Source organism: Xyrauchen texanus, chromosome 3, assembly GCF_025860055.1.
Source record: "Xyrauchen texanus isolate HMW12.3.18 chromosome 3, RBS_HiC_50CHRs, whole genome shotgun sequence".
NCBI classification, from domain to species: domain Eukaryota; kingdom Metazoa; phylum Chordata; class Actinopteri; order Cypriniformes; family Catostomidae; genus Xyrauchen; species Xyrauchen texanus.
In genome coordinates this window covers 39,637,009-39,660,950 of record NC_068278.1, presented here as the reverse complement: position 1 = coordinate 39,660,950, position 23,942 = coordinate 39,637,009, and the positions used below count along the sequence as shown (strand labels likewise).

At 36.7% G+C, this 23,942-nt stretch overlaps 2 protein-coding genes across 7 annotated transcripts; both read left to right on the top strand.

Annotated features, from left to right (window-relative positions):
• Positions 1 to 415: 415 nt before the first annotated feature.
• si:ch211-215c18.3 (uncharacterized) lies at positions 416 to 10,814 on the top strand. Of its 4 annotated transcripts, none has more exons than XM_052109840.1 (4): positions 416 to 787; positions 1,207 to 1,281; positions 6,951 to 7,367; positions 9,295 to 10,814. In XM_052109840.1, the coding sequence occupies exons 2-4, from the start codon at positions 1,230 to 1,232 to the stop codon at positions 9,393 to 9,395; spliced, it is 570 nt and encodes a 189-aa protein (XP_051965800.1). In that variant the 5' UTR covers positions 416 to 787; positions 1,207 to 1,229; the 3' UTR covers positions 9,396 to 10,814. The 4 variants fall into 4 exon arrangements, with proteins under 4 accessions (XP_051965800.1, XP_051965791.1, XP_051965782.1 ...); XM_052109831.1 differs by having other exon boundaries at positions 1,204 to 1,281; XM_052109822.1 differs by having other exon boundaries at positions 419 to 787; positions 6,948 to 7,367.
• A 5,597-nt stretch (positions 10,815 to 16,411) lies between these two features.
• usf1l (upstream transcription factor 1, like) lies at positions 16,412 to 23,410 on the top strand. Of its 3 annotated transcripts, none has more exons than XM_052103755.1 (11): positions 16,412 to 16,462; positions 16,862 to 16,945; positions 17,124 to 17,173; positions 18,654 to 18,769; positions 19,762 to 19,881; positions 20,255 to 20,402; positions 20,844 to 20,898; positions 20,999 to 21,057; positions 21,169 to 21,263; positions 22,498 to 22,626; positions 22,888 to 23,409. In XM_052103755.1, exons 2-11 carry the CDS (start codon positions 16,941 to 16,943, stop codon positions 22,972 to 22,974), a joined length of 864 nt encoding a protein of 287 aa, XP_051959715.1. In that variant the 5' UTR covers positions 16,412 to 16,462; positions 16,862 to 16,940; the 3' UTR covers positions 22,975 to 23,409. The 3 variants fall into 3 exon arrangements, with proteins under 3 accessions (XP_051959715.1, XP_051959725.1, XP_051959732.1); XM_052103765.1 differs by having other exon boundaries at positions 16,424 to 16,470; XM_052103772.1 differs by having other exon boundaries at positions 16,431 to 16,462; positions 18,672 to 18,769; positions 22,888 to 23,410.
• Positions 23,411 to 23,942: the final 532 nt, after the last annotated feature.

Genomic DNA, 23,942 nt, shown 5'->3' with positions numbered 1-23,942 from the left:
ATGTAATGATATTGGCATTTTTAGCCATGTGTTGGCACAATTTTCTATAGTGGAGGAAAGTAAACATCAACTGGGCAAAAAACTTTCTTTTTTTTTTTTTTTTGGTCTGATGGGGTTAAGGGCTCTTTTTCGTTGTCTATTTCAAAATAATCTGTTTGCAATACAGATTTGAGAACACTGATGTGCGAAAGAGACCTGTCCTATACTTTGATGGTTAAATTCACATTACATTGTGCATAAATTCCACATTAATTAACCGCAGCTCTTGCTTTCCCTTTCATGATGAACAGCGACCTCCGCTGGTGGAGAAAGATTGCAACATTGCAATGAGCAATTTCTCAGGTCTGGTGAGTGGTGCGTCATCAACTACGGCAGACTAAAATCCCAATGACAACCAAATATAGCCTATGTAGTCCTCCGGGAGTCGTTTTTTAAATCACCACAGCCTTAACAATATAAAATAAAATTGGTTCACGTGTATCATCGCATGCACAGTCTGCATGTCGATTTAAATTAATGCAACAGTGTCCGTGTTCACTTATAATGATACTGGAAAAATATATGAAATAAGAATAAGCCATTGAAGATTAAGGCATCCCATGCAGAATCGATGTGTGCCGACGTATAAAGGTTTTCAGTCGTCATTTGTGCTTGTACATGTGCTACATGCTCGACTGCGGTAGAACTGCGGGCTTCCTCAGCATCAGCATCTCCATCGATTCGCGTCATTTAGGAGACTAGAGTGCTTTGGCTTGCAGACGAGGGCACGGTACGAATCGGTTTGAAGGTAATACAAACAGCTAAATTAAAAATGTGCGTGTGTTGTCAGAGGTCCAGACACACATTTGAGAAAATATTTATGCTAAAAATGATCCCATTGATGTGTTATTTGAATAACTATACCCTCGTTGAAAAGATGTGGGAGGTGTCGGACTGCGGTATCTGTATTATTTGATCTAAGCCGAAGCAGTTTGTTACTTGTACACATATTGTGAATTCGACTAGTGTGTTTGAAAGCTGAATAAGACGTCTAAAAATGGGAATATCACAACTGGTCACCCATATTTCGGTAGGCCACGTAATGACCTTTAAATCTCTCTGGTTCTTTAGATAATGTCTCGGCACATTACGTGTTATTTGTTGAAAGTTATATATAGTAGGCCTACTAACATGTTAAAAAATGTTTTTCCCATATCTGTTCAGCAGCAGACATAGATGTTGAACCCTGCATGGGAGAGGCGATGAAGTCTTATCCATCAGCAGAAGCTTGTATGGTGTTATGTAAGTAAAATTTTGTCCTTTAACCTTAAGTTGTATCGAGAAAAGTAGGAAAATACAGGAAGATTACAAGATACATGTGTTAAAAAATTATAGAAAAATTAACAAGAATTGATTGTGTTTTTCTCGTTCATTTATATCTTGTGGGATGGTTATAGGCCTTCTATGTTTTGTATTGGGTAGGGGACATGTAATCAGGGCCATATCAAGGAATTCTGGGCCCCATGACTGTATATAAAAATAGTTTAAAATGTTTTGTGGGCCCCTCCCCTGGACCTGTGGGCCTCTAGAATTATTACCAATTTTCACCCCATTTGCTACAGCCCTGCATGTATTATCAAGCTGGACCATTAAACCGAAATAATTTTGAATTAAAGGGCACCTATTATGGCATTTAAAATGTTCCTAATATTGTTTTGGGAGTCCCCAACAACAGTTTTACATGCATGCAATGACAAAAAACACTTTTGTTGTCTTATAATATGTATTTATGTTTACCTGATTTGCTCACCGACTCCCAAATGATTCGTTCAACGACTCATTTTTCCAAACCCCTCCTTTGTGTGACGCTAATCTGCGGTGATTGGTCAGATGACCCAGTCAGTTGTGATTGGTATACTCTGTGCAGAGATTGTAGGAAACGGAACGCCCATCACCGCTTTGTAGTTAAAAAAATCAAAATCAGAGAAGGAATTTGAGTTGATTTATGTTAGCGATCATAGCCCAAAGTTCGGTGGTAAACACCCAATCAGTTATTGTTTGCGTTAGCCCAACGCATAAACATATTGGTAAAGCACTGCATTACTACAAGTTATTGCTCTATTCTTTATGACAACTCCAATAACATCGACAAACATTTCACATATTTAAAAAAAAATGACATTGGAGACCTAGAAGCTGCGCTGAGCGTAACTTACACAACACACACATATACTTATTAAGCATGCTAAAAAACACATAAAAGAAACAATTATTAATAATACTTACAGGTTGTGATTCGGAGGGGGAAGCTGATCCAAATAAACCTGGTACTGATCCTTCCTTCAGTATCAACCGGCTCGCGAATCCACACTTGAAAGCATTCATGTTCGTAAAGCAATCGTCATTAAAATGATGCGAACACAGCACAAGTTTCGGGCTATACTTGTGTGGTATAGTTGTAAATATAAACTCTAGCCACTGATTCTTCACATGCTCGTCCCTGGGCAGTGAAAAAAAGGTCGCTTTTGATATGCACTTCAGAACACAGCGTCTTGTTGTCGACATGATGTTTTCAAGTTTTCCCTGGTGTCTGCGCGTGCAATGAGTGGGCGCGGACAATTTGATAGCTTTTTGTCTTGATGTCACAACGAAAAGGAAAATGACTCGTTGGAAAAATGATTCATTACATTGACTCAGAGTCGACTCCTACTTTTGAGAGACAATAACTTTTTTTACGGTGAACTTTCATATATAAAACTTTGCAGGATGTTTTTGTTCACTTAAATCTGTTACACACTACATGAAAGGTAATTTTCAAAATTCCATAATAGGTGCCCTTTAATCTAATACGTTATTTTATATGGAGTGGCCTATGGAGGACCAAATGTGACAATATAAACAATAAATAAACAAATACATGTGTAAAGAAATGTAAAAAAAATTATAATAAAGTGTACATATAGGCTAAATAAATAAATACATTTTAAAATCTGACATAAATCAGCATTTTCACTTTTATTTCCTTATTTATGTATTATTGTATTTATTTATTTCCACATTAATTTATTTCCACATTTCCTCATTTATTTATTTATACATGTATTTATTTATTTACATATGTTTATATTTCCATATTTATCTATTTCCACATTTAAATATTTTTTACATTTATGTATACATTCATTTATTTCCACATTTATGTATTTCTAAATTTATGTATCCATATGGTAATGAGGGGGCGTGCTTTCTATTTCAGGTATAACAATCGAGTTCAGAGTGCTCTAGAGTGAAGCTTGGAGGCCACAGTGACATCTTGTGGTTGAAAAATTAAATACTTGAAATATAGCCACTGGTGGGTGTGGGTGTGGGTGTGCCTTGAGAAATTGTAAAACTAGGAGGTGGGCAAAATGACCAAAATCTTTTATCACTGTTTAAGTAATTTCATATTTCTGTAACTCTGTGTACATAGAGTGACCATACCTATACAGACTATTTTCTAAAATGTCTGTCATTCTTGTGAAAATCTTGGCAGACAATCTTAGTCAAAAAAGTTATGCACAGTTGCTCCACGGGTTTGAAAGCAGGTAGTTACAGAGAGTTCCCAAATTATTTTTGATTGGAGAAAGCGACAGAAAGCAAAACGATGTGTGACAATTGAAATGCCTGAAATATAACACATATTTGCATTTTCCAAGATAATCCTCATGGATTCTGAAGGATATGCATCTCTCATTCAAACAGATCTCACGCATGCACCTGTCTTTGTTTGTGGGGTTGAAACACCCTGCTTCCCACAGATTATTAGAGATTTGATTTCTTTTAAATCTCCAACAGATCGTTGCATCAGGAAAAACTCAGGATTTTTCATGAAAAAGGATATTTCACATGTCAGCGTCATTGTTATAACATCTTCTCTATTAGACAGATTTGACCTGCAGCAGCCACAATCTTATTGCACTTTAATGTTTTTGCATCAGTGTTTTGCCGTTTTGAGCGCTTTAAAAGGTGAATTATTTTGCATAGCAATTCGTTCAATTAATTGGTTCAATTACAGTTAAGGAAAGGCACATTTATTTATGTAGTACATTTCATAAACAGTGGAAATTTAAAGTGGTTTACATGGAAATTATATATATATATATATTTATGCATAAAAGTCCATTTTAAAATCACATACGAACAAGAAAAATAAAAAGACATTAAAATTATACACTGGCTTCAGGGCGCCTCTTCAGGGGAAATGCTATGTAGATATAGCTGCAGACCTGAGATCTCAAAATGTGGACGGAATCTTTATAATATATCTTTAATAGCGATTTGGAGTTCACGCCCCTTTTTGAAGCAACGCTTTAAAGTTGATCACCTTGTGATATTGACCCTGTTGTCAAATTGCATACTTGATATGGACTTGCAGTCTCGTGGCCTTCATTTGTGCATTTCCGTGAAGTCCACAAGACCTTATTGTCCACAAGTGTCCCATTTGACATTTTAGCGCTCTAAGGTGTGCTCGCAAGCGCCCCCTTTGTACCCTCTACCCCCTTTGGCTGAGCCCACATTAGTATGGGCTCCACAGTCACCGCTACTGCTCCTCTCGACCAGTCACAGCTGACTGGAGTTTCCTTGCTAGAGGAACAAACATGGTGGACGAGGCGATGTCAATCACGGATTAAAAATTTATTTTAATCATTATTTATTTACTGATTGTCAATGGATCACTTGCTTATCATGTGCATATAATATCACTTTTAAGTCTGATGTGTTGAACTGGTTCAAAATTTAGTTTTATTTAATTTTCCAGAGATGAAATGACTCCTATTCAGTTCATTGAATATGGGGGGGTTACATTCATAAAAGTAAATAATTTAACAATAAACCTTTGCTATTGTTGTTTCAAAGAGGATTTTAGAATTATTGTGAGTCTCTAAAATATCAAGACAGGAGAGAATAATTTAATGCTCATGGCTGTAGCTGGTAAGATTCACTATTCACAACATTCGGTCTAACAGTGTTATTTATACCTGCAGAAATGTATTTTAGAACTATTTTCTTTCTATAAATTTAACTGTGTTCAAAGCACCTGTGTACATCCATGTGTCGGAATCATGTTTATTTGTTCTCTAAAGATTTAAAACAATGGGGTTTTGTTGCTGTAGTCAAATGTGCGCTCTGTTTTTTTAGAGGTTCTTGATTAAAGGGACATTCATTAGTTCTCTTGATAGCTTTAACATTGCTCTTCTTCGTGTACTTCAAGTAGGCCTACTAGATGGGCAGATCGATCCTAAAAGTATCGATACTTCCGATACTGATGTTGTATTTGACCCGGAACTTTTTGTATCTAATAACGCCGCAGCACCGTTGAATGAATTATTATTTATTATTATAATTTTTTTAGAGATTCTCTCTAAACATGCTCGTAGATGCACTGGGGAGCACTAGCAAGACAGACAGTCGGACTAAGCTGATCCACCAATCAGAACGTTCATTTCAGACACGATTAGATATTTCTTAACCAATCATATTTTCCGTTTCAGTAAGGGGTGGGACATTTCCAGGGTCTGATACACAAGCATCCCTGGAGAAACTATAATTTGCACAGCATATTTATTTCCCTGCTAAACGTAAATATATTTATATACATTTAAATATAACTTATGCAATTACATGCACCCCTGATAGTTTTAATGCTCTTTTTTTATGTTCTTGCCCTTTACTGCTGTCCGTGATATCAAATAATTTATATTTAATTTATAATTTATAAGTAGGAAAACAATTTCACTCTACACAGAAAAGCACATAATATTACACAAATAAATAAAAAAACATAAATTTTTATGTAGGCTATATATGGTAATTCAAGTTATCGTGAACATTACTACACTCATATTAATGCTTAACAGTTTATTGCGTATTATTAATTAGTTTATTGGTTAGAATAATAATCAAGTATTAACAATTTTCATAGTAGCATAATAAAAGGAACAATAATGACACCTATTCATTTAAATAATGACACCTATTCATTTATTCAGTTACTTTACCATTAAACCCATTGATTTACAACAGTAATATTGTGGTAGTAACCATGATTCATTGTGTGGTACCTAAATACCATGGTTAAACTATACTGTATTACTGTAGTGAAATGGTTCATTTTTGTAAGGGTAAACAAAATAGAAGTCTAATTATTTTCTGTTTAGGCAAAAATAATAATAATAATAATGACTTGAATAATGACTAAAATTATTATTTTAAATTACCCATTTTATCCCAACAATGGCAAAATTGTTTTTTTATTGTGTTGGTATCGACGATATTGGACTTGAAAATATTGGTATCAGATCGAAAAGAATATAAGTGGTATCGCCCATCCCTAGTTGGCAGATACAGTAGGTTGTTCCAAGAAAATTGCCATAGTTCTGTGTATTTGTCTTTATTTGTCTGTATCTCGTTTCTGTTTCTTCATGTAAACCCAGACTGACTTAATGATGTTGACACCTGGGCTCTGTAGGTTTCATACCATCTGTTGCAAGACTCCTTGTTCTACTTTTATTCAATCTGTTAAAGGAATGTTTGGAAATCTAAAATGGATATTTTCTATTGACACACTAAAACAGAGTATATAAAATAACCATCTTGGAGTGGTGGTGGCGTAGTGGGCACATAACTGTTAATCAGAAGGTCGCTGGTTTGATCCCCACAGCCAACCACCATTGTGTCCTTGAGCAAAGCTCTGGGGGGGGATTGTCCCTGTAATAGGGCACTGTAAGTCGCTTTGGATTGGATAAAAGTGTCTGCCAAATGCATAAATGTAAATGTAAGACAAATGCTTTTATGAAACATTTAATGTGCCTTAGACTTTTGCACAGTACAGCATATACAGTAAATATATGTATTAAAAAAAGCTTATTATTACAAATATCTCTTGTTCCATATTTCAAATTACATATGTGGTTGTGTTTTTCTTCCAGTAGTGTTTGGGACATGTATGGTGGGTGTGGTCACTGCCACAAATCCATATCAGAAACCTGGATTCTTTGACTTTGACTCCTGGTTCTGGAATACTCCTCGAGGACCACAGATGTTTGCCTGCATCACCTACATGGAGAAGAATCTTCAGATTGATTGTGAATTCCCAGAGACACAGAAGATCCCCGGGCCATTCTGCGAGTTCAAACAGGATGGGCGACTCATGGGTTCTACCTACCCTAACACTCCGGTCCACATGATCCCACCTATTGAGACTCGAAGGCGAACAAATGTCTCTTTGGTGCAACCTAACATTTGTCGCCTCACCTGGATGCCTTTGTCTGATGACCGTGCATACAGCTACACGTGCAGGGTTTATCAGGGCAGCACCTGGAAAGAGAACAGTATGGCATACCATCAAAGTGAGTTTAAATGTATCTCAACAAAACCTATGCAGAAAGATAGTAAAAAATGACTTAGGAGTTATGCAACACCTGTTTAGGTGTAAGTGAAGAGTGTAGGGTATTTGGTATGCTAAATTTAGATGAGAACCGTTAAAGTGCCCTCATTCTCACACCATTATATGTAAGGGAAGTTAGGGTCTCGAAATATGTGAACTATGAACTAAATTAAACTGTCCTTATTCTACATTATTATGTATTGAAATATATAATGGAATTAGTCACGTTCGACAACCATTTTAAATTGGATAAATTACAAATAACTTAATCATTTGTCTAAATACATTTCTCCACCATTAAATCGTAATACAACATCTCGTTGTATCCGCTTACAATATCTACTGTAAGGAATTAGCTTTAATAAGGGTGATTAATTCACTTATTGGAGTAATATTATTCTCATGGCATATTGAAAATAATATCCCACGTATTTAGGTAAAGCATTGAAGTGAAATTTTTTAGAAACAGGGATGAGATTATTTATCAAAATATACCACAGTCAAATCATCTTTGAATACAGACAAACTTTATTGCTATTCTAAACATAAATCTAATCTAACACATATACTGTATACATGAGACAGGTTGGTGAGAAGAGTGACAAAATGTGAAATAAATGATCAATACAGTGATAATGTACTTTATGGAGTCTATTGACAATGCCTTAAGAACCATTATCCTTATTTGAGTCTACATCGATTTGCTATCGGATTACCCAATGTATTGAACTAATACTCCAGCACTTTGAGCACAATACTGAAGATGTACTTGCATGTCGTTGAGTTTCCATGCATTCTTTGTATTACTTGGTTCTTGGCTCTTGTTCGAAAGTTTGTTTTCGTCGATGATTTGGACCTCTGTAAGATCGGATAGTTATTGTCTGTATGAATGATGAGGTTGGCTTTGAAGCGAGGCCTTCTCATGGAGGATCCGTGACTCCCGTTGGGTGTGTGAACCGTAGAGAGTGAGAGACTTCCTCGGGACTTCGGGATCCCCAAAGGTGTCCTGCGCCAATCGGAAGTGACTTTTCAGTCTCACATGGTCAACTCGGCTGTCTTTTCCGACTGGGCTGTTTTTTTTTTTATGGTCCTTTGTTTCGGATTCTTACAGAAACTCCCACTTAAAAATAGTGCATAATTAATCATGAACTTTTATATCTTGACAATGGTACAAGAGACATTATATTCGTTGTCATCAGCTTCCTCCATGTAACCAAGCAAGCTTTTGCATACTAATCATGACATTCTTTCATGAATATTGTATGTGTAGGTAACAAAACATGAAAATCCCTGGTTACAAATCATAATGGTTAATTCCTTGGTTATACAACATGGATAAAACATTAAACACATTTTAAATAGGTACATCATGAGGTACATCATGCTATAATCATTTGTCAGTTATACAAGTTACCACAGTTCCAAGCGATTTTCATAATTACCTAGCAAGACTAGGTATTGTATAAATCGTGGATTTAAATGCATTCTGTACATTTTAGTAGGTTAAATCGGTAAAGTACTGTGACTTTGTATAAAATGTTCCTGGATTAACATGAAATGTTTTAGTATTAGAGTCATGCAAATCCGATGGTCTTTTGGAAACCTTTCAAAGAAAAGTCTGCTTTAACTCTGTGTAGAAGTTCAGAAGGTCATGCTGAGGGCTTTTCTGACCAATGTTGATGCCTGGCCTTTGATTTATGACGTTGAAGAATTCCAGGGTTAAAAGGTTGGGTTCTTCACAGATTCAGATCATGTTGCTGCAATTCTTCTGCATGTATTATACTACAAGAGTGTTGTCACTGCTTGGGACTTTTCTTCTTAATCTATATGTTTTCACAAAATGTGTTCTTCTGCTTATCTTATATTTTCTGTCTCTTTGTTTGAAACAGGAAATCTTCTGGTGTGCTCTGCATTGAGCATATTGTTCCACACAGGACCATGGATACATGGAGTTGTGATATCACTTTCTGTTTCTCTTGGCCTTCTGTAAGGATGACCTGTCCAACTTCCAGCACTCTAAAACTTAAAGCCATTCTCATATATTATTTTCCTTTTACATTTAAATGTAGATTTGTATTTAGTTGTTTTTGCCATTTTATATTGTTATGTTGACTATTTGCATAATTTTATGCTTTACAGACCCACTTAAAGTTTCTATGGAGCTCAAAATCATTACATCATTAGGATTCATTATAAAAGAACAAACTAGAAATAGAACACGATGCACATTACCCACCGAAATTTATTGAAATGTGTAGTTACTTGATTTTCCTATCCAAACAAACACAAATATTGCAACAGTTCTATCTATGATAGAATGGCCTGAAATGATCATTTACAGCCAAATTAGTATTGATGAATGTGGCATGCCTGAAAACTGAAGACTTGTATGTCAATTGAGCACTTTGCATTGTATTCATTGGATGGCACCAAAAAATATATTCAGAAGTTTGAGGTGGTGAGATGGCATCCAAAACATTTATCACCTAAATTATTCTTTATTATCATAAATGTATATTTTTGTTTTGATACATTGAACCTGTATACAATATCCAGTCATATGCTTCCTTCACAATTCATAAAAATCAATAATAGATTTGCTCAATAGAGTAAAATCTTTATTGCTGACATTTTTTTATATTTATAAAAAAATTATTGAGTGAAATCATTGTAAGAGTAATCTGAAAACCTTATTAGTTGGCTAGTTTATCGATCCAAGCATTATGTTCAGTGCAATATGCATGACAGTGCTGCTATATACATTATCATTGCCATAGAGCCTCTGTTTGTTACCTATAAAAAGACTGCTCTCTCTGAGGAACATCCCCACTGCCAACATATTTTATTCCAACACTTAAACCTGATTTAGAGTCAGAACTCATTATACTGTTCACAAAAGCAACTCAAGGACATTTTCAGTCAAGTTTCAAGGCAAAGAATGATATAGGCGTGGTAAAGAAAACAAGTACATAGGAATGATAGTATTAAGGCAATATAACTAAGCGTGACAAAGTATATTGATGTACTCATACATGTATTCATTTATGTCTTAAATTGCACTAGCATGCACAGTGCAGCTGCTTATGCACACACTTCACTGCACTGCCTGCTTCAATACAAAGTTAAGCTACTTTTTGCACATGCTTTCTTGCATAAAACTTAGGTCCCTTAGATTTGCTTAAGGTGTCACAAAACTAAGCTTTTGCAATGTCTGCAATGTTTGAATTAGGCTATGTGTTTCAATTTGGGCATAATGACTTACAAAGATTGCATAGCAATATACTCAAGCACTAAAATGCACATTTCATGCACATATACATGTGAGGAAAACTGTCTCTTTCCCTTTGTCTCTCTTTCTGAAGGATCTATTGAGAAATGTCACAGGAAACAATAAAGGAAAACAGAGTTTACCCTGTGCAGGACTTTTTATTTATATCCAACTTTTATCAACACACATTTAAAAATATAGAAGTCTTGTTATTTAAGAGCTATTCAAATTAAACAGATTATGTTCAGAGGAAACTCTGCTGCATGTCAACAACTAATTTTATACAACCCAGTGTCAATGATAAATAACTGAACAACTAAATTAGATTTTTAATTTGGCAGCAGGCTAAAGATGAAAAAGCATTAATGAAACCAATTATCTACATGCAGTTTTACCTTCATTGTGTTTTATGAAATAGAAGTCTTAAAATTGTCTGCTATCCACACACATGAAACTATGCACACAGCGGTTATTGTTAGAAGGTGTTATCCTTTGACTGCTATGATTGAAAACATAACTGGGGGAATACAAATATTTTCAGTTTGGAGCAATGATCATAATCTTTAGCTAATATTACAGTATGACCTGCCTTAAAGTTGGGTATCTATGGATGATGAGAGCATGTTCACTCCCCTAATTGTACTGTATAATAATAGTATTTTCCTTTTGATTCTCTTTTAATAAAATGTACTTTAATAACAGAAATACAAATATATAGTTTCTTGCTCTTGTGAATAAAACATTATCAATGACTGACCATAAAAGGAAACTTTCCTTGTTGTAATTATTGATTTGTCTACTTAAAATTAACATATTTTGGGACATTCTAGGATGCAGGGTCACTGAGAAAATTAGGCAAACATGCAAGTTGGTTAGTCGGGGACAGATGTTACAAATGCTCCTTCTGGAGTTCTGTAGTAGATTTTTCAGTACACTTACTGAACACTTTATTAGATATACCTGTACACCTACATATTCATGCGATTATGTAATCAGGCAATCGTGTGGCAGCAGTGCAATGCGTAAAATCATGCAGATACGGGTTAGGAGCTTCAGTTAATGTTCACATCAACCATCATAATGGGAAAAATGTGTTCTCCGTCATTTTGACCGTGGCATGATTGTTGGTGCCAGATGGGGTGGTTTGAGTATTTCTGTAACAGCTGATCACCTAGGATTCTCACACACACAACAGTCTCTAGAGTTTACTTAGAAGGGTGCCAAAAACAAAACAAAACCATTCAGTGAGCAGTAGTTCTGAAGATGGAAATCCCTTGTTGATTTGAGAGGTCAACTGAGAATGGCCAGACTGATTTGAGCTGACTGAAAGGCTACACTAACTCAGATAACCACTCTGTACAATTGTAGTGAGCAAAATAGTATCTCAGAATGCACAACACATCAAACCTTGAGGCGGATGGACTATAACAGCAGAAGACCACGTCAATCTCCATAGTGTTCCTAATAACATTCAATGAGTGCATATTTAGTCCAAAAATATGATCGTAAATGTGTATTTTTGTTTGCATTTATGTTGAAGTCACAGTGTCGTATAATGGTTAGGAAAACCAAGAGAGTATTTCCAGCTGTTAAAATTAATACATATGCAAGCATATTAAATATTTGAAAACAATCATGCAGTATAAAATATGTCAGTGTATTTAATTTTTGTTAGGCCTAATGCCTTTTTTAGCACTTTACTATTTGTTTTTCAACTGTTCAGTTACAACAGGGTTCCCTTACGACTCAGTACACTTGACATTGCGTTTATGGGAGTGCCTTCTTACACAATCTAATTGAAACCTCTCTACAATAATGTCAATATTCTAATATTGTGTGAAAGTTCTTGGGCAATGGAGGAGTTGGGAGACAGCGATCAGATGACGTGAGTATTTATTTTTCTCAACAGTCAGGTTTAACAAAACAAATGGCAAAAAAAAAAATCAAACAGGGCTTTCTTTAGTATCTCCCCACACAGTCCTTCAGACACCAGTTTCCTTCGCTACTCTCTCTTCCAATCTGACGCTCTGGCATGCCTTATCAGTTCTCCCTCTGCCATCACCTGGCTGTAATTACAGCCCAGGTGATGAGCCTTACCGCTTTATCTCTTCCACAGACATACACATGACCATGCACCCATGCCAAATATTGGCTATGGTGTTTGAGCCCTGCCTGATTTGGAGCGAAAATGTCCCCTACAAAAACTGGTGCACAAACACCATTTCCTCAGAATTTCTTCCTTCATTACAGCGATTTTCTCTTGTCTAAGCCCTTAACCTTCGCCATTGATATACAGCAACAGGAATCTTCCCGGGAAGTCTTTCCGCTCCCCTGCAGTGCTCCAGCGAACATCACACGCCTCGCCGCTTAATGCTTCGCTGGTGAACAGGCCTCAGCCTCCTGATTCCCTGCAGTGCTTCGGCAGGGTTTGTGTATCCTTACAAAGCAATCGTATGTATATTGTGTGATAAAAATATATATTTATGTATACATCTAAAAGAGACACTTACGTGTTCACGTCTTTTTAAAGATTTCGTTCCGTAAGTGTTCCTTGTGCGAGAGGCATATCCCAGCATCAGATCAGCATGTGAGCTGCTTTTACTCTCTGGGCCGCGCCCACGCAGAGACAGCAATCATGGAGACGCTTCACTTGTGAATCACCCTCGTTTTAAAGGACGATAAAGATTCACACGAGGTCGTTGGACTTTGAGGTGGTCCTCGTGGAAAAGTCCCAGTTCCCAGTACCTGCTCTATTCAAAAGTCTTCAAAAGCATACACCATTCACATAGGCTTAATTAAATATATTAATGAACACCAACACCTCACAAACACCTAATAAAAGCATTTTTTCTTATTATAGTAAGATTCGCTATTATATCCAGTGAAAAGGAGGCAGAAAGCATGTCTTTCTGTTCCTCCCAGAAATTACCGTAATTAGATTTTAATCACGGCTGGTTTGACAGTGAAATTCAAATTGTGGGTGGATAAAATGACACCCGGGATGGAGAGGTTTGGTGACCTGGTGTGCACTCATGTTAAGTTTACATTTACATTTATGCATTTGGCAGACGCTTTTATCCAAAGCGACTTACAGTGCACTTATTACAGGGTCAATCCCCCCGGAGCAACCTGGATTAAGTGTCCTGCACAATGGTGGTGGCTGTGGGGATCAAACCAGCGACCTTCTGATTGCCAGTTATGTGCTTTAGTCCACTACGCCACCACCACTCCATACAGGGATGATTTCACCTTTAAAGAACTAAACTGTGCCAAAAAATTACCAAAAACAATGACTAAAACAGCAATTGCGAGTGGGATGGCCAGGCTTCGGTCCATGGTTGCCACGGCCACCCTGTATCTCTGCCACTGCTGTCCACTGGATAAGATAGCCAATCTTACAATAATAACACAAAACCATTTACTAGATGTTTGTGAGATGTTGGTGTTTAAATATAATATATTTGATTTAGCCTAGATGTGAAAGTTGTATGGTTTAGAAGACGTTTGAATAGGGCAGGTGTATGCTTATAACCGCAGTTTACTCCATTAACATTAGATAATATTACATTAAAGGGTAACTAAACCCCTGCTCAGAGTCTGACTCCACCCACTAGCAATATTAGAAAAATGCTCGAAAAGTGGGCAGACCCCAGCGGGATAGAGGGGACGAACCGAGGGCGGAGCTGAGCGTGGGGGTGGGGGGGGGGGGGTGCACCTGAGACCCGTAGTGACAGATTAAATGACAGCTGCTGTCAGACTCTAAAATGGAGAGTGACTGGAGTGACGCAAGTAGCTTTGCCACGGAGCGGTCTTTTGAAGTCGAGGACCTTCACCTGAAGTGGAGGAGGGTGAATTGTCTGTGGACACAGGGCCGGAGCCATATCATTTCGAGCCGCTGGCTCAAACTGCGGTTTTAACTCCCTGTTGAGCATCCGAGTGCGCATTCACCTTCACTCGCGTGCAGGAAAAACAAACGAAATGCTGTTCAGTGATGTTTATCCTTTTAGCAGGATTTTTATTTAGCAAGCTTCACTTGAACATAACATCAGTTAGCTGTTCTCTCAACTTAGAAGAATGTGACGTAAAGCGTAACGTCATCATGTACAAAACCATATACCTCCAAATAAAACTATACAGGTAGTCAATACCGTAATACAATGTATAAGGGTGCAATAGGTTTAACACTCCCGCATCGCGAACGCGCGTTTGTCGACCCCAGAGGATTAACTTTAGCCTAACCATAAATTGTGATGATCACTCACCTCAAGATGCCGCTGAGGTGGTGGAGTCCATGCAGGAGGAGCAGCGTTTGGCACTGCATCGCTTTTCAGCGCGAGCTGTTTGGAGAAGCCCATTTCCACCTCCATTGCGTTGGAGAAGCAATCCCACGTAAAATGCAGTTTGCACACTCCTCCAGCTCTAGGCGGGAACTTCATGGTCTTCCAGAACAAGGACGTGCAACCCCTGGCGTCTAATTTCCAAGTCTATATGGAACGCAATACAGTCCAGCAGTGCTGTTGCAAGCAGCAACATTACACCTACGTACCATCCTGACCACTGTACTAAATACAGATAATCTACGCTAACTTGAAGCTATCCTAACTGACGCAATACTATGCTACTAAATAACTATGCTTCTAACAATACTACACTAACAAATATGCTAATTAACTACCTAGGCTACACGAAATAATCTAAATATCTATATAAATGCTATGCTAAATAGATACTAAAATACTCTATCCTGATCGTTTTCAATACTCGCAATTCAAACTCCTGACTCGCTACAGTGGTTTTGACGAAACGAGATGGTTTTTATACTGCCATGGGCTTGGTAGCTCGTACCAAGGGCGTGGTGAGTTGGAACCTGCTTACATCAGCTGTCACCGCTTACCTCACGAAGTACCGCAAACAGCCAATAGGAAAATTCAACTGCAGTAGCCACCGTTCAACCTGAAGAGGGCAGCACTCAGACGTTTTTACACCATATATTGTAGAATTAAAACACTTTATACACAAATGTCAAAAAAATTACTTGAATCAATGACCAATACTAATAAAGCCACATTCTTACAGATCGTTAACTAAAAAAGTTGGTTTAGGGTTTAGTTTCCCTTTAAAAATTTCTACCAAGGATCTGTCATTGTAAATGTCATCGATATGTACCTTGTAATAAACGTTGAATGGTAGAGTCCTGTAGAAAAATCCAATCATCTTTATACGAACGATAGATAGATAGATAGATAGATAGATAGATAGATAGATAGATAGATAGATAGATAGATAGATAGATAGATAGATAGATAGATAGATAGATAGATAGATAGATAGATAGATAGATAGATAAGATGAACACTTCTTGCAAATTACCCCATCAAATGCCTTAATGAAAAGCATATTTACATTATCACTTTGGACTAAGATGCATGTAGGCCCTAGTAAATAAAAACGTCAAAGAGGTCAGAGTCCTGTATAAAGGTGATTTTAAAAGTAGAAAAATTGAATGCCAATTTCTTGAAAGGGACCACCCACGTTATCTGAACCCTTAATATCAAGCTGTGTCGTTTTGGAGTAAAAGGCATCCAATGTCACAAAACGCAGGTTTTAATGAATTTAGACGCTGGAAGCGAGATGAATACAATTGACTTTGCTTCTGCGGGTGTTAACGTCAAGCCCATATTTATGGCTATGATGTATTTGGCTCCCTCTAGTGACTAACACTGAAAACTGTCATCTAAATTTACTGCACATGCGCAGAGATGATATGCCTTGATCGTCTGCTCTTGAAGGTAAACAGGTAACTCCTTTGTATGATTTCTTTAGGAAATATTTTATGGAAAAGAGTAATGTATGCAACACACGGATATTAGATATTTAATCTACCTCAATATCAAAAACAAGCTTTATTTTAGGTAATATTTATTTACATTCGTCTCTGTTTGATTAGCATTCATGCTAAAGGCTGTTTGGTGTCAGTTTATCGTCATGCATTGTTTTTGGTCTACCAAGTTAGACGTTGCCTTGTAAAATTATAGTAATGATAGTGATAGGATAAATAATATTGCAGCTAAAATTACTATTAAAACGTGGTTTGGATCGTAGTGCAAGATCCAGGTATCTTCTACAGACCCCTGCTGTCTTAATCTTCTCCTTTCCTTTCCTGTTCTGTTGTTACTGTCCGATTGTAGCTCAAAACCTTCTGAGGTGGACGTTTAAGTATTAGGAGGATCACAAAGCTAAAGCTCAGACCACGACTCACATACAAGAATGAAGTGAGTATAATTTTTGAATCCCTCCTTGTGCTCATTTTACCGCTCAAATCACTGCAAAGTACAGAACACTAACGTAGTGATATTACATGCCCCACAGGAAGCAGGGCAGAACATTTACAATTATATGTTTATTTTTAGCCTCTCTCTATTATTATTATATTTTTTTCATTATTAACAGAGAACAAAAAAGTCCTGATCCTGGTGGAGATTCTCCCATACTGCACGACGGTGAGATGTTTAAATTGAATTGTATCGAATTTAAATTTGAGTTGTAGCAATTTACAATGCGATGAAAGCATGTATTTTTTTGTTATGGGAAAGAATTAGCAACATGAAAATGCTTGTGACAGCCATCTGAACTTTCATTCATGAGGTGATTCTCACCAAAACCTATCAAGGAAATGTCCTGGTCCTATTTTGCATCAAAATCTCACAGAACAAAACAAAAAATGCCCTCCAATGCTCATTACCACAATGCAAAAAAAGTTAACGCAACATGAAAGAAAAAGGATTTAAATTGTCAATTATTTCTACATAAATTTTTTACTGATATAAAAATAATTGCACAACAGCATTTTTTTAATCTGTTACAGTAATAAGAATCATCTTCCACCGCCAGAGGCAGTACTGAAAGCACTAGTGGAAAACTCTTGTGCTTTGACCGAGAATCGAATTAGAAAGTTGTCACCCTTTGACGCATGATGTGTCTTTAAGATTTCTTCTCTCGCATAGAGAATTTCATAGTAGAATTATCTCACTTAGTCGGCAACCTGTTGCTTTCGATTCCTGTTTCGGGATGAAGTGGCACATAACTGCTGGTCAGTTCCTCAAGCCAAAACCACAACTTAACGATAAGTGAAATGAAAAAAAAAAAATGACTCTAGATTAGTGGTTGCAGATAACATCTGTGACATCGCTTGCTGCATTCATGCACAGAGAAAAAAACGAAGGCATAATTTGTGAATTTATATAATTTGTATTTGTTTTGGGATCATTAAACATGATTTCATCTAATATATATATATATATATATATGGACAATCTCACTTTATGCAGGACAAATGTTTTTTTATTTGTTAAATCCATGGTTAATCCTTGCTGTACATATAAAGAGCGCATGCACAACACATGATCGTTTGATGCATTTAAAGTCCAGATTCACTCCACGTGGTGGTTCACATTGTGTAATGCCTGGTTCACACATCCTCTGTGAGTGTGGCGTGAGCAGTCGCGTTGGACATTCACTTTGGCTGCGTCTCTCCGTGAGAAATAGCAGCGCCTCTGTGCAGGAAATAAAGTTACCTAAGGGGTCCTATGCCAAATTTTTCTTTAATAAGTTCGTAATAAGCTGAGGTTATTGCTGCTTCAAGGACAACAGCAGGCAATCACGTGCACTTCATCTTTAACAGCACACTTGGTTGTGATTGGTTAATGTTGTGTCTAAACTGTACACCTACATACACAGAATGGCAAATGGTCTGGCAGTTTATTAATTCTTATTTTATTGAGTTCACTTGTATGCAGACATATACATTGTAGTGTGTTATAGGTTCGGTTTGAATAATTTTGATTACCTTTTGTGTCTTTTCTAAAATCTCCTGATTATTATTATAGTTTTGTACTGCACCCAAATCTGCTGAGCTCAGCATGAACCAGTTTTTACCTGAGGCCACTGGTTGCCATACAGTAACCTCTATGTCTTTACCAGGTGTTATTGCAACAGCAGATGACCCATTGGCTATAGCAGCCATCCAGTCAGCTGCCACATTCTCCACAGATCAGCAAATCAAGTATCTTTTCAAAACTGAAGGAACAGCGGGGCAGGTAAGAAAGTCTTACTTTATAGGCATTTTAACACTCCATCTAGGGGTAATGGTGCTATTATGGAATTTAAAGGAATAGTTTACTAAAAAATTGTAATTCTCTTTATAAATTTTATGCTTCTTCAACTCATCTGACTTTTTTCTGCAGAACACTAAAGAAAATATTGTGATGGAGATGTGATGGAGCTCCAAAAAGGGCACAAAGGCATCATAAAGTTAATCCATAGGACTCGAGTGGTTTACTCCATGTCTTCTGAAGTGATACAAATGGTTTTAGGTGAGAAATGCAAAAACTTAATTCTTTTTCACTATAAATCTTGACATCTGCAGTCTCCTTGGCTTGATCATGATTTGAAGCTCAATTACACTTGCATTAAGCATGAGGAAGTGTAATAGAGCTTCAAATCATGATTGATAATTTTTTCCACTCAAAACCGATCGTATCACTTCAGAAGACATGGATCTAACCACTAAACTTTTTGGAGCTTAAACGTTTTGAACCCCCATTGACTTGGAAATATATTGGAAATATACTCACCATATCTCACTAAAAATACCTTCATCTGAGTTCCTCAGTAGAAAAAAAGTTGAGATGAAGGTTGGGTTAATGAAGGTAGAATTATACATTTTGGGTGAACTATTCCTTTAAGGTAGACTACCGCCGTGGTAAAGGGAGGCAAACACAGAATTATACAGAAGTTATGTACTTATTCTAGGAACATTAATGGCTACAGTGTTTCCCAAAATATCAAACAAAATCACAGAAACTGTAGAACCTACACCAAGTAAATGAAAATAAAACAAACCAAATAAAATGGCCAAGGCCTTGGTTGGAAACGAATGCATATGTACAAAGAAGATAACGGCAGAGAAAACAAGAACATGCACATCAAACAAAAAGCATACACATGATATAACCGGCATATAGATATACATATTAAATATAGCTATAATGGGCAGTTGATGATTAAACCCATGACTTTCATGATTCAGGTAACGTACCGGGTGATTCATTTGGCTGATGGACAGGTAGAAGGACAGGCAGATGGGACTGCTGCAGTCAGTGTGGTGGCGGGGTTTCCTACTGCAACACAGGCTCCACCTGTAACCCAGGTTTGACTTTTTCTTAGAAAGGGAATAGAAATTTGAGCTTGATCAAAATAAATATCTATTTCCAGTGTTACGATGTAAATACCTGATGCAATATAAAACATGTCATCTTTTATAAATGGCATAGTTCACACCAAAGTGATTGGGTCTCACCCTCACGTTCTCCTGTGGAACACAAAAGGAGATTCCTTTTTCTTCAGTCACCGTTCACTTTCATTCTATGCCAAACAACTCCTTTTGTGTTCTGCAGAAAGTCATATTTGTTTGGAACAACATGAGGATGGATGTATGATTACAGAATTAAAATTAATTTTAGTTCTGAAATTTTTTTCCCTTTAAATGAAACCTTTTTATGAAATAATGCATGTGTTTACAGGCTATGATCTCTCATTCTGAGAGTCTAGAGGGAGAGGCATCTGAAACTCAGTACTACTACCCTGCCACCATCACTGACACAACTGCTGGTACCATGGTAACCAATGTCCACACAGCTGATACGATACTATCTCAGCCCACCCCTACAGGTAATACTAACCCCAATTACTTACTGTGATTAGTCACTGTTTGTGTAAGAGCAATTTTTTGTTAGGGAAAAATGTTGTTGTGGTGGGCATTATGGGTTTATCTAGTGTGCAGATATGTATTTTAAAGGGGATGCAGAAGTCTGCCCTCTTCTCAAATACATTTTAACATCCAAATTTGCTGCCATGAACCTATGCGCTTGATTTCTTTTTCTCCTCATGTGGTATCAGTTGCACTCGCTGAGCTGCATTTATGTAATCGATTAGGCTTCAAATTTTCAAGCTTCAAATTTGGGAGTGACCCAAAAAATTGAGAACCACTGCTCTATGGAGTAGTTCACTACTTCATTAAACATATCATTATATACATTTTAATGTTTAAGTTGAAACAATGATTTCACCTAATGTTTTGAGAATCATCTGCTTTCTGTTGTTTGTCCACAGGTCAACTTTATGTGATGATGTCACCTCAGGAAGTTCTAGCCACAACTCAGCAGAGGTTCTTGTCTCATATCACACACATAAAACAAAACGATTGTAATATTTTTCTTCTCAACTTCTTCAACCATTTCTTTATTTTGTTTGCCCTGGTTTTACAGTAAGCCGGGAACTCAGCGTGGCTCCAGGGATGACAAGCGGAAGGCTCAACACAATGAAGGTTATTAATTTGTATATTTATTTTTAAATCATTATAATATTTTATCCACCTCATTTTCCATTCCACTCCTTTTATATATATGTCTTGGTATTTTTGGTGTTTTTTTCTTAGTGGAACGTAGACGCAGGGACAAGATTAACAACTGGATTGTCCAGCTTTCCAAAACCATCCCAGACTGCAATGTGGACTCAACTAAGAATGGTCAAGTAAGCGTACGTTATCACAAGCAGCAACAGCAGTATTCAGTTTCCCGTTTTAGATTTTAAATGCACTGAAATTTAAATTCTGATCTAACCAAAAATGTAGATTTTTTTATTATTATTTTTTTGGAATGGCAATATAAAATCTATTATTTATATTTATTTTTTATTTGATCCCATTTCTCCCCAATTTGGCATGCCAAATTCCCACTACTTACTAAGTCCTTGTGGTGGTGCGGTCGCTCACCTCAATCCGGGTGGTGGATGACAAGTCTCCGTTATCTTCTGAGACAGTCAATCTGCGCATCTTATCACGTTGCTCCCTTGTATGACAGCGCAGAGACTCACAATATTTGGAGGCTCATGCTATTCTCCACGATCCACGCACAACTTACCATGCGCCACATTGAGAGCGAGAACCACTAAACAATTCGCAACCATGAGGAAGTTACCCCATGTGACTACCCTTCCTAGCATCAGGGCCAATTTGGTTGCTTAGAAGACCTGGAGTCACTCAGTACATCCTGGATTCTAACTCGTGACTCCAGGGGTGGTAGTCCGTATCAATACTCGCTGAGCTACCTAGGCCCCCCTATATAAATTGTATTATTAATAATAATATTTTAAAGTGATTACACCATGCTCTTTCATTAATTAGTGTGACTTTACTATAACATATAGCCTCCAAACAATTTTTACGTACTGTTTAAACTAAATGAAAATTAGACAGAAAAATACCAAAATTATTATGCAAGTGTTGAGGAAATAAATTATTAACTTTATACAAACTTTATTCCAAACAGAGTAGATTTAGCTTTTTGTAGAACACAGTATTATGATGTGCAGCAAATGGAATACTAGCAATGTTCTCAAAATAACAGATTTTTGGCTGATACATGCACATCTGCACCCCACAACAGCAAAGTGCTTAAATAACTAGCTGTAGCTATCTTACTTTGATTCCTTCACCCATCACAATAGCTAGGGCAAAGCAGAAGCAGCTATAAAAACCTTCCTTTTTCATTTCGGCTTATTTTGCAGCACAATCCTTTGAACTATTTTTGAATTTGCGTATCAGATGTAAACAGTGTATATTCAGTGTATACAACATCTAGTTTCAATCACGAATAAAGACAGGCCAGGCGGTGTTGCTCACACGAAATATCCTGGAAATGTCCTGGAAAATAATGTCTTAAAAAGAGTGGATATTTACATACTTGTTTTCTGGTCTTTCATATAGAGTAAAGGTGGGATTTTGTCCAAGGCATGTGACTACATCCAGGAGCTTCGTCAGAGCAATGCACGACTGGAAGATGAGCTTAATACTTTGGCTAGACTGAGGATGGACAATCAGCTTCTCAAGCAAGAGGTATTTTACCTGCAAAATGGTGATCTAGCTCTGCTGTTTCACACTTCAAATCTAAACAGCATTTTAAACATTTATTATTTATTATATCTGAAGGATTTTTTTAAGAAGTAATATAATATATTTTATTATCAAGTATTTTGTAAATTAATGAACAATACAGGATGACCACAAGTGCAACAACAACCTCTACTATGAGTATTTCTGAACATCTAGTAGTCCTTAACACACTCTTTTATTTGCTCATTCTGCCTTGTTTTACAGGTGGAAGAGTGGCAATCTAAGAACCAGATGATCAGGACTCAGTTAAGACAGCATGGCATAGTGGCAGCATCAATGGACCCTCAGTGAAGGACTAAAGATCCACCATAAGATATCTCCTACTGTGGTCTAGTCATGAATTCTGTTTAAACCGGTTTGAAGTAAGAAATCATTCTGTCTGTGGCCAATCCCACAGCCTGTAATCTGAATGACTACATTTGAAGTCTGATTTGCCTTTGAAAAATAAGTGGTAAATTATTAATTTTTAAAGCTCCTGAACATGGCCTTGATTTCTCTTCCCTTTCTCAAATGTTTAACTTCACATGCAACCTTTTATTATTTCAGATTATTTTCACAGTGATTTATTATTTTTATTTTTTTACTGCACTGAAATAGTGTATAATTGTTGCATAATCTGTTTTCAGATCTGTACATTTTGTTTTCAGGACTACTGTAGAGGTATGTTTCATTTGCTTTTTTATTGTAATGTATAAATCATGGTGACCTTCATTATGTTTTATTTGAATAAAATATGATAAATAATTTGTTTCATCATCTTTCTATGCTTCTCTATTCCAGCCTCCGTGTAGTATTCCGTATCTTCAACATGAACAATTGTTATGCTTTCATGTATTTAGTTCTGAATCTTTTAAACATTTCACATTTAGTCTAAACCTAAAATTTTGAATATAGCCTGCAATTTTATGAGAACACGGCCATCCATCAGTATGTTTTTCCTTTGATTGAAGTAGTAATAATTTAATATTCATGTGGTGTGATTTGTGGTGCAAATTCAACTCTAAATGAATCACAACCTCATGTAAGCCAATCCCAAGAACACTTGTGGCATTGACATATTTGTAGTCTAGTTGGTGGAAAAGATAATTGCTATGAATAGTAGCCAAACAGCAGCCAATAATAATACAAGAGACTGAATATGTATTTGCAAAATAATTTACTTTACAAATCCTCTACATGTTTTAAAGCTGTCTGGTTTTGATGTCACAACAGCATTCCACAGTCCAGTGCAGATACAATTTACACGTAATGAGCCATTA

Bases quoted from the DNA above. Each gene is read 5' to 3' on its own strand.
- si:ch211-215c18.3 (XM_052109822.1), top strand. From the start codon at position 1,230: ATGGGAGAGGCGATGAAGTCTTATCCATCAGCAGAAGCTTGTATGGTG. The intron at 1,282-6,947 runs GTAAGTAAAATT...TTTTTCTTCCAG, and splicing joins AGAAGCTTGTATGGTGTTAT to TAGTGTTTGGGACATGTATG. The intron at 7,368-9,294 runs GTGAGTTTAAAT...TGTTTGAAACAG, and splicing joins CAGTATGGCATACCATCAAA to GAAATCTTCTGGTGTGCTCT.
- usf1l (XM_052103755.1), top strand. The intron at 19,882-20,254 runs GTTTGACTTTTT...ATGTGTTTACAG, and splicing joins AGGCTCCACCTGTAACCCAG to GCTATGATCTCTCATTCTGA. The intron at 21,058-21,168 runs GTTATTAATTTG...TTTTTTTCTTAG, and splicing joins GAAGGCTCAACACAATGAAG to TGGAACGTAGACGCAGGGAC.